Genomic DNA, 15,172 nt, shown 5'->3' on the forward strand with positions numbered 1-15,172 from the left:
GTTGTTTCCAGGTGTGAGTGGTGTGACGGTGGTGACCCAGAAGCCTCCTGTTGTGACGCTGAGGAAAGGAGAGACAGTCACCATGGACTGTAACCTGGGAACTGTTACTAATGAACGAGCTTGGTGGTATAAACAGAGTCCAGGAGGAGTTCCTCAGTTTGTGCTGAGGTTCCGTCATGACTGGAGCTCTGTAGAATATGGCTCTGGTTTCTCTTCTCCCAAATTCACATCTACTCATCAATCAAAATCAGATTATCGACTGATTATCAACAACGTGGAGGAGGGAGGCTCAGCAGTCTATTACTGTAAAACATGGGACACCTCTGTGAGTGAGTTCATATCACAGTGATTTACACCATGACAAAAACCTCCTCACTGAATACACTCACTTCTGCTTTTGATGGTGTAAGAATGTTCACTAAATATGAAACCATCTATTAACCAAAGCCATATCCAATTGACGTTGCATGAGAAAATATTTCTAAAGTATGTCTCTACTTTATTCTACACAACAACAGTAAAAGTAATAGTTTACATGAATCCATCTTTTCACTACTACAAACATTCACCCCTGCAGTGTTGAAAGGAAGCTGTTACAATAACAGATTGTGGTTTAATCTTCACAAATAAAAGCAGCTTTAGACTGAAACCATGTTTGTGATCACACAATAAAAAAATGCCCAAATATCTGTATTGAAGAAAATGATCCAACTACGCCTTCAGTATAATGTGTTTGTTCATCTAGCGGAGCTTTAATGCACATAACTTGACAACCATCTTAGATTTTTATGGTTTAGCTTTTAAACCATTAGATTTATGATTTTCTTTGTTTTCAGGCTTAAGTTTGAAACAACTGAACTCAATCAAAAGGGTCATTTTTTCTCAGATTAAACAAAATGGAGATATTATTATAAAAATGTATAGAACCGCTTTTTTATCTGCAACACTTTCTGTGACTTACCAATGATGAGTGACTGCGTCAATTCAAATATTTCTGTTTTGTCTAACATGTGAGATGTTTTATAGCAGTGGTTGATGATAGAGTGATCATCTCGTCTGCTTCTCTTGATGACAAATGACCATGTTGGCTTTTATTGTTATGAATAAGTGATGTGAGTATGGAGACACATGTCATCAAAACACCTTTATAATGAAAAATAGATATATGATCAACAACAACAGCAGTAACGCTTTTTGCCATGAAATAATTGGTGAATGTGATATGAAACCACATATGTGATGTAGGAGATTCATAAATGAAAACAGTGTTGAGTGTTGAAACTCCTCCTCCTCCAATTCTCCTCTCCTCAGTGTCTTTATAAGCTTCAGTCTGTCTTCTCCTCACACTCCAACCCTGCTCACCTCTCAGCTGGACAGTAAGGGACGTTTACACCACACACTGACAACATGCTGGGGACCCTCTGCACTCTCATCACTGCTCTAACATGTAAGATATTCTTCTGATTCCTTTTATATTTCATATTTTCAGGCTGAAACCTTTTAACTCATGTGTTTTTCTGTGTTTGTTGACAGATGTTGATGCAGCGAAAGTTTTGACCCAGACGCCCGCTGTCCACACAGTTTCTACAGGACAAGAAGTTGTTCTCAACTGCAACATTGAGAGAGATGATGTAAATTATGTCTACTGGTATAAACAGGTTCCTGGTAAAGCTCCTCAGTATGTTCTGGGTTTTTACCATGGGAGCAGTTCACCCAGCTTTGGCACAGGATTCTCCTCAGACCGATTCAACTCTAGATTTTCATCAAATATAGATTATCAGTTCATCATTAAGCGGGCAGAGGCAGGAGACTCTGCAGTCTATTACTGTCAAACATGGGATGACTCTGCTAATGAGGGAGTATCACAGTGATTTACTCTGTGACAAAAACCTCTTCACAAAGTACTTCTGCTTTTTGAGTGTCTCACACATCAACTAATGTTCTCTGTTGCTACATGAGACTTTAAAGATCAATACAAACCAGTTTCATCAATCTGTTCTTAAAAAAACACTCATTTCATGTAAAAGTTTAGTGGCTGATCTCATGAAGAGATAATTAAACTCAGTGTTTGTTGTTTTTTCCTTTTCATTTGCACTGGACAATGCAATGCAAAGACATTGATCAGTGATGAACAAATATAAGCATAGAGATTTATTCTTGACTTTGGGGACACATGTATGTGAGAAATATCTTAAACAGTCGGGGAACAGCTCAGTAAGTGGACCTTGCTTTTAGATCATTTAACAGAAGAAACAATGATTTCTCTAAAAACACTTCATTTAACACAGGACATAATAAACAGCCTGATGAGTCCTCTGTTGCACGAGCAATTTTCTGTGTAATTACTTCTTTTTGATTATTTTAATTGGTTTGAATAAAATTTGATGTTTGAAGATGACTTTTGGAGGAAGCAAGTTAAACATACAATGATTTTTATATCACCCTGCACTCAATAATACCCACATAAACTTTGCTGCCTTGTGTGAGTGATGCATTTATGAAGGAAAACATTTCCACCATCATCCCTCTTCATTCAATGATGATATTTAGACTTTTAACATCAACATGAAAACAAAATGATGCAACAGAAGATTCAGAATCAATCCTCAAGTCCAGCAGTGTTTTGGAATATAAACAGAGTGATGAAGAGAATGAGATGTTGACAGTGAAAGTTGGTCTCAACAGGATGTTTCAGTTTCACTCCCCTCATTAGTGAGAGTCAGGAGGTTTTTGTACAGCCATGTGTACAAACTGAATCACTGTGGTATTCGGACAAGGCACCAAGCTGATCGTGACAAGTAAGTACTTTTAAACTGATCATAAAACAAGATAGATTTATTGTTTCTGGTGTATATAAGAGAAAATAATCAATTTATGTGTGAATTGTTGTTGTACTTCTTTCAGTGAATAATAGATTCATCTTGTACTTTAGTTTAGATACTAAACTATGTGTTTGAAGGCAAATGAAATATCTGTAAACAATCACAATGTTAAAAATCCACAAATATTTTTGTGTTATTTTATGTTTGAGGCATTTTAAAGAGTTTTTTCTTTTTTTTAATTTAAATATTCTGACGAGATTTAACCTTGTAAAGGCATTCTAGCTACAGGTTTGTAAGGTTATCTGTCAAAATGATTTTACATCATGATACTGATAGTAAATTACTGTGCTTGTGTTATTTAATTACTTATCTTCTAAAGTTTGATGTTGATTTTGAATTTATCTGAACTTTATATTGGCTGTTTAAAAATAAATATGTATTTTTCTTTGATGCTCAGACACCACTAAAGCAAAGTGACTACTGATATATTAGAATTTAATTTTTTGACTGAAATTATTTCATTAGAATTCAAATACCATTTTGTGCTTGTGGATTTGTTTCCAATATGAAACATTATACAGAGATAATTTCTATTTGAATTTCTGAGTTTGTGATTGATGAATGTTTTTACCATTTAAAATGTTTAGTTTTTTTACTTCATCAGCATGATTGTTATATATTGTCAAAACAATGAATGAATTAATATGTTACAGTACTGTTACTGTCATTATTTGTGTTACTGATTTGATGTATAATTGTCCTTCATGTATTTTCAGGCTCCAGCCTCTCTCCTCCTGTCCTGACAGTCTTCCCTCCGTCCAGTGCTGAGCTCCAGTCCAACAAAGCCACTCTGGTCTGTCTGTCCAGTCAGTCTGTGCCTTTTGCAGATGTGACCTGGTTGTCTGCTGGGAGTCCAGTGAGCAGTGGGATCTCTAGCAGCACCGCTGTTCAGCAACCAGACCAGACTTTCCAAGTCAGCAGCTATCTGTCCATCCAGACGTCAGACTGGAACATGGACAAGGTTTACACATGTAAAGTGTCTTTGGGCTCCCAGACTTCAGAGAAGAACATCAACAAGTCAAAGTGTCCCGCTGAAGAATAGTAGAGGACCAGAATGAGCATTTAAAATCTGTTTCTTTACTGTTTGTGCTGTTTGCTCATAACAAGGTTTAGATGTTAGTAAAGATGTGTCTGCATGCTTGTAATAAATGTTGTGACAGTTAGGTGGAGGTGTTGTATCGGCTTTGCATTTAGTACATTTTCCAAGACTTGTTTAATTAAATAAAAGCATTGTGATATAAAAAATGGTTTGTATTTATTTGTTCACATGAAAACTTTAAAAACAATTTTAATTGAACTGTAATAACTGTAACCTTCACTAGATTTTATTTTTCTTCTGATGTTCATCTCACTGATATTTACAGTTAATCCAGAACACACAGATGACATTTAAGAATTTTATATTGTTATCGGGTTTAAATGTGCGATAAATGCATAAGAAGGAACAAACTTGATTAATATTTCTTTATTTTGTTTTAGTAATTTGCAACAGTTGAGATGTTAGAAAAATCTGATAAACTATGTAGAAACTGAAACTGAGTTTTCATCCTTCGTCAGTGAAGCGTCACTTCTCTCCTCCTTCTCTTCTTAACCAGGATGCACCTGCAGGCCTCCTCTCCTTATTTCAGAGGGAACTGTCTCTGACTGAAAACACACTTATGTTTTATTTATTGTCATTCAGTCAATCAAAGACAGTCAACCTCTAATCTGTTCATATATGCATGTGTGCAGTTTCAGAGCTTATATCCTGCAACAAATGTCTCTTTTTTACTTGTGAAAAACTTGTAAATTAGAGGATGATTTTTCATAAAAGTCTAACTAGAAAAATGTTTGAAAAATTTCCAAAACTTTCATGCGTGAATCTCATCATTTATGTAAAGATCAAACCAAAGCTCCTCCTCCTGTCAGTCACTCTCAGTTTCAGTGTTGTATTAAATTGCTCCTCCAGCACCTCCTCTCCTCATCCTCCAAACCCTCTCATCTGTCAGCAGTAAGCTCACTTTCCAAGTTACAAGGCCATTCTCAGCACACACTGACAACATGCTGGGGACCCTCTGCACTCTCATCACTGCTCTAACATGTAAGGAGGCTGACTTACTGCAGCTTTGACCTCATGTTGGATTCATCAGTCTGTGTGTTTCTCTTGACTCCATGTCATCTTGTTGTTTCCAGGTGTGAGTGGTGTGACGGTGGTGACACAGAAGCCTCCTGTTGTGACGCTGAGGAAAGGAGAGACAGTCACCATGGACTGTAACCTGGGAACTGTTACTAATGTACGAGCTTGCTGGTATAAACAGAGTCCAGGAGGAGTTCCTCAGTATGTTCTGTGTTTTCATCACAGCTGGAGCTCTGTAAAATATGGCTCTGGTTTCTCTTCTCCCAAATTCACATCTAATCATCAGTCAAAATCAGATTATCGACTGATCATCAACAATGTGGAGGAGGGAGACTCAGCAGTCTATTACTGTAAAACATGGGACACCTCTGTGAGTGAGTACGCATCACAATGATTTACACCGTGACAAAAACCTCCTCACTGAATACACTCACTTCTGCTTTTGATGCTGTAAGAATGTTCACTAAATGTGAAACCATCTATTAACCAAAAGCTTGCTATATAAGGAACTAACTTAATATTTTCAAAGTATGTCTCTACTTTATTCTACACAACAACAGTAAAAGTAATAGTTTACATGAATCCATCTTTTCACTACTACAAACATTCACCCCTGCAGTGTTGAAAGGAAGCTGTTACAATAACAGATTGTGGTTTAATCTTCACAAATAAAAGCAGCTTTAGACTGAAACCATGTTTGTGATCACACAATAAAAAAATGCCCAAATATCTGTATTGAAGAAAATGATCCAACTACACCTTCAGTATAATGTGTTTGTTCATCTAGCGGAGCTTTAATGCACATAACTTGACAACCATCTTAGATTTTTATGCTTTAGGTTTTAAACCATTAGATTTATGATTTTCTTTGTTTTCAGGCTTAAGTTTGAAACAACTGAACTCAATCAAAAGGGTCATTTTTTTCTCAGACTAAACAAAATGGAGATATTATTATAAAAATGTATAGAACCACTTTTTTATCTGCAACACTTTCTGTGACTTACCAATGATGAGTGACTGCGTCAATTCAAATATTTTCTGTTTTGTCTAACATGTGAGATGTTTTATAGCAGTGGTTGATGATAGAGTGATCATCTCGTCTGCTTCTCTTGATGACAAATGACCATGTTGGCTTTTATTGTTATGAATAAGTGATGTGAGTATGGAGACACATGTCATCAAAACACCTTTATAATGAAAAATAGATATATTATCAACAACAACAGCAGTAACGCTTTTTGCCATGAAATAATTGGTGAATGTGATATGAAACCACATATGTGATGTAGGAGATTCATGAATGAAAACAGTGTTGAGTGTTGAAACTCCTCCTCCTCCACTTCTCCTCTCCTCAGTGTCTTTATAAGCTTCAGTCTCTCTTCTCCTCACACTCCAACCCTGCTCACCTCTCAGCTGGACAGTAAGGAACGTTTACACCACACACTGACAACATGCTGGGGACCCTCTGCACTCTCATCACTGCTCTAACATGTAAGATATTCTTCTGATTCCTTTTATATTTCATATTTTCAGCCATAAACCTTTTAACTCATGTATTTTTCTGTGTTTGTTGACAGATGTTGATGCAGCGATAGTTGTGACCCAGACGCCCGCTGTCCGCACAGTTTCTATAGGACAAGAAGTTGTTCTCAACTGCAACATTCAGAGATGATAATGAATATGTCTTCTGGTATAAACAGATTCCTGGTAAAGCTCCTCAGTATGTTTTGAGATTTCACCATTCTCAGAGTTCACCCAGCTTTGGAACAGGATTCTCCTCAGACAGATTCAACTCTAGATCTTCATCAAACATAGATTATCAGTTCATCATTAAGCGGGCAGAGGCAGGAGACTCTGCAGTCTATTACTGTCACACATGGGACGACTCTGCTAATGAGTACGTATAACAGTGATTTACTCTGTGACAAAAACCTCTTCACAAAGTACTTCTGCTTTTTGAGTCTCTCACACATCAACTAATGGTCTCTGTAGCTACATGAGACTTTAAAGATCAATACAAACCAGTTTCATCAATCTGTTCTTAAAAAAACACTCATTTCATGTAAAAGTTTAGTGGCTGATCTCATGAAGAGATAATTAAACTCAGTGTTTGTTGTTTTTTCCTTTTCATTTGCACTGGACAATGCAATGCAAACACATTGATTAATGATGAACAAATATAAGCATAGAGATTTATTCTTGACTTTGGGGACACATGTATGTGAGAAATATCTTAAACAGTCGGGGAACAGCTCAATAAGTGGACCTTGCTTTTAGATCATTTAACAGAAGAAACAATGATTTCTCTAAAAACACTTCATTTAACACAGGACATAATAAACAGCCTGATGAGTCCTCTGTTGCACGAGCAATTTTCTGTGTAATTACTTCTTTTTGATTATTTTAATTGCTTTGAATAAAATTTGATGTTTGAAGATGACTTTTGGAGGAAGCAAGTTAAACATACAATGATTTTTATATCACCCTGCACTCAATATTACCCACATCAATTTTGCTGCCTTGTGTGAGTGATGCATTTATGAAGGAAAACATTTCCACCATCATCCCTCTTCATTCAATGATGATATTTAGACGTTTAACATCAACATGAAAACAAAATGATGCAACGGAAGATTCAGAATCAATCCTCAAGTCCAGCAGTGTTTTGGAATATAAACAGAGTGATGAAGAGAATGAGATGTTGACAGTGAAAGTTGGTCTCAACAGGATGTTTCAGTTTCACTCCCCTCATTAGTGAGAGTCAGGAGGTTTTTGTACAGCCATGTGTACAAACTGAATCACTGTGGTATTCGGACAAGGCACCAAGCTGATCGTGACAAGTAAGTACTTTTAAATTGATCATAAAACCAGATAGATTTATTGTTTCTGTTGCATATTAAGAGAAAATAATCAATTTATGTGTGACTTGTTGTTGTACTTCTTTCAGTGAATAATAGATTCATCTTGTACTTTAGTTATTTAGATACTAAACTATGTGTTTGAAGGCAAATGAAATATCTGTAAACAATCACAATATTTAAAATCCACAAATATTTTTAAATTATTTTATGTTTGAGGCATTTTAAAGAGTTTTTTCTTTTTTTAATTTAAATATTCTGACGAGATTTAACCTTGTAAAGGCATTCTAGCTACAGGTTTGTAAGGTTATCTGTCAAAATGATTTTACATCATGATACTGATAGTAAATGACTGTGCTTGTGTTATTTAATTACTTATCTTCTAAAGTTTGATGGTGATTTTGAATTTAGCTGAACTTTATATTGGCTGTTTAAAAATAAATATGTATTTTTCTTTGATGCTCAGACACCACTAAAGCAAAGTCACTACTGATATATTAGAACTTAATTTTTTGACTGAAATTATTTCAGTAGAATTCAAATACCATTTTGTGCTTGTGGATTTGTTTCCAATATGAAAAATTATACAGAGATAATGATTGAATTTCTGAGTTTGTGATTGATAAATGTTTTTGCCATTTAAAATGTTTAGTTTTTTTACTTCATCAGCATGATTGTTATATATTGTCAAAACAATGAATGAATTAATATGTTACAGTACTGTTACTGTCATTATTTGTGTTACTGATTTGATGTATAACTGTCCTTCATGTATTTTCAGGCTCCAGCCTCTCTCCTCCTGTCCTGACAGTCTTCCCTCCGTCCAGTGCTGAGCTCCAGTCCAACAAAGCCACTCTGGTCTGTCTGTCCAGTCAGTCTGTGCCTTTTGCAGATGTGACCTGGTTGTCTGCTGGGAGTCCAGTGAGCAGTGGGATCTTTAGCAGCACCGCTGTTCAGCAACCAGACCAGACTTTCCAAATCAGCAGCTATCTGTCCATCCAGACTTCAGACTGGAACATGGACAAGGTTTACACATGTAAAGTGTCTTTGGGCTCCCAGACTTCAGAGAAGAACATCAACAAGTCAAAGTGTCCCGCTGAAGAATAGTAGAGGACCAGAATGAGCATTTAAAATCTTTTCTTTACTGTTTGTGCTGTTTGCTCATAACAAGGTTTAGATGTTAGAAAAGATGTGTCTGCATGCTTGTAATAAATGTTGTGACAGTTAGGTGGAGGTGTTGTATCGGCTTTGCAATTGTTGCATTTTCCAAGACTTGTTTAATTAAATAAAAGCATTGTGATATAAAAAATGGTTTGTATTTATTTGTTCTCATGAAAAATTGAAAAACACTTTCAATTGAACTGCAATAACTGTAACCTTCACTAGATTTTATTTTTCTTCTGATGTTCATCTCACTGATATTTACAGTTAATCCAGAACACACAGATGACATTTAAGAATTTTATATTGTTATCGAGTTTAAATGTGCCATAAATGCATAAGAAGGAAAAAACTTGATTAATATTTCTTTATTTTGTTTTAGTAATTTGCAACAGTTGAGATGTTAGAAAACTCTGATAAACTATGTAGAAACTGAAACTGAGTTTTCATCCTTCATCAGTGAAGCGTCACTTCTCTCCTCCTTCTCTTCTTAACCAGGATGCACCTGCAGGCTTCCTCTACTTATTTCAGAGGGAACTGTCTCTGACTGAAAACACACTTATGTTTAATTCATTGTCATTCAGTCAATCAAAGACAGTCAACCTCTAATCTGTTCATATACGCATGTGTGCAGTTTCAGAGCTTATATCCTGCAACAAATGTCTCTTTTTTACCTCTGAAAAACTTGTAAATTAGAGGATGATTTTTCATAAAAGTCTAACTAGAAAAATGTTTTAAAAATTTCCAAAACTTTCATGCGTGAATCTCATCATTTATGTAAAGATCAAACCAAAGCTCCTCCTCCTGTCAGTCACTCTCAGTTTCAGTGTTGTATTAAATTGCTCCTCCAGCACCTCCTCTCCTCATCCTCCAAACCCTCTCATCTGTCAGCAGTAAGCTCACTTTCCAAGTTACAAGGCCATTCTCAGCACACACTGACAACATGCTGGGGACCCTCTGCACTCTCATCACTGCTCTAACATGTAAGGAGGCTGACTTACTGCAGCTTTGACCTCATGTTGGATTCATCAGTCTGTGTGTTTCTCTTGACTCCATGTCATCTTGTTGTTTCCAGGTGTGAGTGGTGTGACGGTGGTGACACAGAAGCCTCCTGTTGTGATGCTGAGGAAAGGAGAGACAGTCACCATGGACTGTAACCTGGGAACTGTTACTAATAATCAAGTTTGCTGGTATAAACAGATTCCAGGAGGAGTTCCTCAGTTTGTGCTGAGATTTTATCACAGCTGGAGCTCTCCAACATATGGTTCTGGTTTCTCCTCTCCTAAATTCACATCTAACCATCAGTCAAAATCAGATTATCGACTGATCATCAACAATGTGGAGGAAGGAGACTCAGCAGTCTATTATTGTACAACATGGGACAGCTCTATGAGTGAGAACGCATCACAGTGATTTACACCGTGACAAAAACCTCCTCACTAAACACTTCTGCTTTTTGATTTTCTAAGATAAGAACTGAAGCAATTATCTGTATAACACAATGCACAGTTCTTTTCAAATATGTAAATGCTCCTTGTCGATTCTTACTATGATCCCTTTAACTATACATTTATGTATGCTTTTCAAATCTGCTTAAATAATTTTAAAAAAGAAAAGCAGCAGTAGTCCACATAGGGTTGGCGGTTCAATCCCTGGTTCTTCCTGTCCATGTGTTGACATGTCCTTGAGTAAAACACTGAACCCCAAGTTACTGCTGATGGCAACGCCTTGCATGGCAAATCTGCCGCCATTGGTGTGTGAGTGTGTATGTGAGTGAATGAGGAAAAAAATGACATTTCTTTGGCTGTGAAGATAGAAGTGTGCTATATAAGTTCAGTTCATGTATTCACCATTTACAGTCAGCAACCAAATCCATCAACAGCACATTGAGATTACATGAATGGTAATTTCTTCAGCACAATGATTAAATAGTAATGATACAAACACCGGATAACAGATCATATATGCTATTAATGAAAACAGTCCAATATTTAACACACCACAGAGAGAAAACTTGAGAAAAAGGCAATAAACACACTGCATAGTCATAGCACACTACCTGAGGAGACAACACCTAAAAACCTTTAAAAACATGTTTTTTTTCTATGATAAATTATTGTAGATTTGGTTTAATGTTATTTATGTATTTGAAGATAGTTTACTGTATTGAAAATCTAGATAGATAGATAGATGCTTTATTGTCATTGCATATTAAAATACAACAAATCTTAGTTCGGCAGCAGTCCACTCCACTTAGCAGCATTAATATATATATATATATATATGTGTATATATATATATTTACACACACACACACACACACACACACACACACACACATATATATATATATATATATATATATATATATATATATATACATTGTCTAAATAACTTAAATCACCATGAAATCCAAAATGAATCTGATACAAAATTGCAGTTACTCATGGAAACAAACATTCACTTATTTTAAATTCTCATCAAATTGCAACATGATGATATTTGGACTTTCAACACAACCGTGAAAGTAAAAGGCAACAGATAATTTAAAATCAATCCTCAAGTCTAGATGTGTTTTGGAATATAAACAGACTGATGAAGAGAATGAGATGTTGACAGTGAAAGTTGGTCTCAACAGGATGTTTCAGTTTCACTCCCTTCATTAGTGAGAGTCAGGAGGTTTTTGTACAGCCATGTGTACAAATTGAATCACTGTGGTATTCGGACAAGGCACCAAGCTGAGCGTGACAAGTAAGTACTTTTAAACTGATCATAAAACAAGAATCATTTCCCATTTCTGATGGATATTAGTGGAATGTATATGATTTAATTGTTACTATTAACAGGTTTTCAGTGAAAATGTATTGATTGCAGTTTTTCAGCTTTGATATAGAACCAAGCTGTGTCTTTAAAAGACAAAGAACAGATGAACAGCTGATTACAATATTTGAAATGTTTTCTATACAATTCTCTAAAGTTTTTTGATTATTTTGTAATTTAAAGAGATGTGAACCAACTCATTTACTATTTTAAGTTTTCAATGAACATTTGTTTTGAGAACTTTTAACATTACAACTTATTCCATCATTTGTCAGTAGAAATGAACATTATCACTGTTACTATCAATAGTTAATGACAAAGATATGAATATTAATCTGGTAAAATTTTAAAGATAAAATATGATTTAATTGAAATGTATTTTTGGACAATAAAATAGAGAAATAATTGTGCATTTAGCCCTTTTGAAAATATATTATTTGGTGAGATGGTTGTCTTATCTGATGTAACTTTACAGAATGACTGATGACATTACTTGACATTGAAGTACTGTTGAGGGATATCATTTCTATGGTTAAATCATAATTTTCCAGAAGTAATCTTTGTATGTGTGAAGTTTGTGATGAAATGTTTCATTTCTAAAATTTTTGAAAATGAACTCTGCTCTTGTTGTTAGTGATGATTTCTAGATTCATCTGATTTAAAACATTTTACATCTTGAGATTATTCAATTAATTATGAACATAAATTGTCCCATCATCCAATACTGTGTCAAACTGCTTAGATTGACTTTTCTATTTTCTATGACTTTAATGCCAGTTTTGTATATATGTCCTTCATGTATTTTCAGGCTCCAGCCTCTCTCCTCCTGTCCTGACAGTCTTCCCTCCGTCCAGTGCTGAGCTCCAGTCCAACAAAGCCACTCTGGTCTGTCTGTCCAGTCAGTCTGTGCCTTTTGCAGATGTGACCTGGTTGTCTGCTGGGAGTCCAGTGAGCAGTGGGATCTCTAGCAGCACCGCTGTTCAGCAACCAGACCAGACTTTCCAAATCAGCAGCTATCTGTCCATCCAGACGTCAGACTGGAACATGGACAAGGTTTACACATGTAAAGTGTCTGCGGGCTCCCAGACTTCAGAGAAGAACATCAACAAGTCAAAGTGTCCCGCTGAAGAATAGTAGAGGACCAGAATGAGCATTTAAAATCTGTTTCTTTACTGTTTGTGCTGTTTGCTCATAACAAGGTTTAGATGTTAGAAAAGATGTGTCTGCATGCTTGTAATAAATGTTGTGACAGTTAGGTGGAGGTGTTGTATCAGCTTTGCAGTTGTTACATTTTTCAAGACCTGTTTAATTAAATAAAAGCATTCTGATTAAAAAACAGTTTGTATTTATTTTTTGTCATGAAAATATGATTTTAAACAATAATGATTTAACTGAAACCTTCACTAGATTTTATTTTTCCTCCAATGTTCATTTCACTGACAGATGACAGACACATGTCTAGTTCATTCTTACTTGAATATGTATTATCATATTCATATAATTTAAGAATTCTATATTGTTATTGGGTATAAATGTGTAATAAATGCATAAGAGGTAGCAAACTTGATGAATAATTCTTTATTTTCTTTTAGTCATTTGTAATAGTAGAGATAGAAAATCGGATAAATTGAGTAGCAACTGAAACTGAGTTTTCATCCTTCATCAGTGAAGCATCACTTCTCTCCTCCTCCCTCTCTTTCTTCCCAGGATGCACCTGCAGGCCTCCTCTCCTTATTCATAGCTCCATGCAAATGAGGAGGTCAAGTGTCAGCTCTCTGTAAAATAAGAGGGAACTGTAGCTGATAGAAAACACACAAATGTTTTAATCATTTTCAAATTACACAGTTTATCTTGTATGTGTGTGAATTATGTACATAAAGCCAAACCATTTTTAAAGACTCCATCTCAAGCATGTGAATACAAAGATTGAATAATTGTATATATTTGAATGCATGAATACTTAGGAAGGTGACAAAGTAACACATACAGCATGAAAGCAAAACAGATTCAGCTCCTCCTCCTGTCAGTCACTCTCAGTTTCAGTGTTGTATTAAATTGCTCCTCCAGCACCTCCTCTCCTCATCCTCCAAACCCTCTGATCTGTCAGCAGTAAGCTCACTTTCCAAGTTACAAGGCCATTCTCAGCACACACTGACAACATGCTGGGGACCCTCTGCACTCTCATCACTGCTCTAACATGTAAGGAGGCTGACTTACTGCAGCTTTGACCTCATGTTGGATTCATCAGTCTGTGTGTTTCTCTTGACTCCATGTCATCTTGTTGTTTCCAGGTGTGAGTGGTGTGACGGTGGTGACACAGAAGCCTCCTGTAGTGACAGTGTGGAAAGGAGAGACAGTCACCATGGACTGTAACCTGGGAACTGTTACTAATGAACCAGCTTGGTGGTATAAACAGAGTCCAGGAGGAGTTCTTCAGTATGTTCTGAGGTTCCGTCATGACTATAGCTCTGTAGTATACGGCTCTGGTTTCTCTTCTTCCAAGTTCACATCTAATCATCAGTCAAAATCAGATTATCGACTGATCATCAACAATGTGGAGGAGGGAGACTCAGCAGTCTATTACTGTAAAACTTTGGACAGGTCTGTGGATGAGTTCGTATCACAGTGATTTACACCGTGACAAAAACCTCCTCACTGAATACACTCACTTCTGCTTTTGATGCTGTAAGAATGTTCACTAAATATGAAACCATCCATTAACCAAAGCCGTATCCAATTGACCCATGTTACATGAGAAAATATTTCTAAAGTATGTCTTTACTTTATTCTACACAACAACAGTAAAAGTAATAGTTTACATGAATCCATCTTTTCACTACTACAAACATTCACCCCTGCAGTGTTGAAAGGAAGCTGTTACAATAACAGATTGTGGTTTAATCTTCACAAATAAAAGCAGCTTTAGACTGAAACCATGTTTGTGATCACACAATAAAAAAATGCCCAAATATCTGTATTGAAGAAAATGATCCAACTACACCTTCAGTATAATGTGTTTGTTCATCTAGCGGAGCTTTAATGCACATAACTTGACAACCATCTTAGATTTTTATGCTTTAGGTTTTAAACCATTAGATTTATGATTTTCTTTGTTTTCAGGCTTAAGTTTGAAACAACTGAACTCAATCAAAAGGGTCATTTTTTTCTCAGACTAAACAAAATGGAGATATTATTATAAAAATGTATAGAACCACTTTTTTATCTGCAACACTTTCTGTGACTTACCAATGATGAGTGACTGCGTCAATTCAAATATTTCTGTTTTGTCTAACATGTGAGATGTTTTATAGCAGTGGTTGATGATAGAGTGATCA

General features: G+C 35.8%; 1 protein-coding gene, 2 pseudogenes and 2 gene segments (V, D, J or C); all 5 read left to right on the forward strand.

The window, feature by feature from the left end:
- Positions 1 to 1,352: 1,352 nt before the first annotated feature.
- Positions 1,353 to 3,991, forward strand: LOC122966252 (annotated as a pseudogene).
- Positions 3,992 to 4,815: 824 nt separating this feature from the next.
- LOC122966960 lies at positions 4,816 to 5,392 on the forward strand. The segment is given in 2 exon segments: positions 4,816 to 4,962; positions 5,055 to 5,392. Coding segments are annotated over 2 exon segments (378 nt in total).
- A 977-nt stretch (positions 5,393 to 6,369) lies between these two features.
- On the forward strand, positions 6,370 to 8,960 carry LOC122966253 (annotated as a pseudogene).
- A 904-nt stretch (positions 8,961 to 9,864) lies between these two features.
- On the forward strand, positions 9,865 to 13,137 carry LOC122966258 (immunoglobulin lambda-1 light chain-like). Its single transcript, XM_044330314.1, has 4 exons — positions 9,865 to 10,000; positions 10,093 to 10,415; positions 11,732 to 11,768; positions 12,646 to 13,137. The coding sequence occupies exons 1-4, from the start codon at positions 9,961 to 9,963 to the stop codon at positions 12,969 to 12,971; spliced, it is 726 nt and encodes a 241-aa protein (XP_044186249.1). The 5' UTR covers positions 9,865 to 9,960; the 3' UTR covers positions 12,972 to 13,137.
- Positions 13,138 to 13,919: 782 nt separating this feature from the next.
- LOC122966961 lies at positions 13,920 to 14,466 on the forward strand. The segment is given in 2 exon segments: positions 13,920 to 14,036; positions 14,129 to 14,466. Coding segments are annotated over 2 exon segments (378 nt in total).
- Positions 14,467 to 15,172: the final 706 nt, after the last annotated feature.

This window comes from Thunnus albacares, chromosome 17 (assembly GCF_914725855.1).
Source record: "Thunnus albacares chromosome 17, fThuAlb1.1, whole genome shotgun sequence".
NCBI classification, from domain to species: domain Eukaryota; kingdom Metazoa; phylum Chordata; class Actinopteri; order Scombriformes; family Scombridae; genus Thunnus; species Thunnus albacares.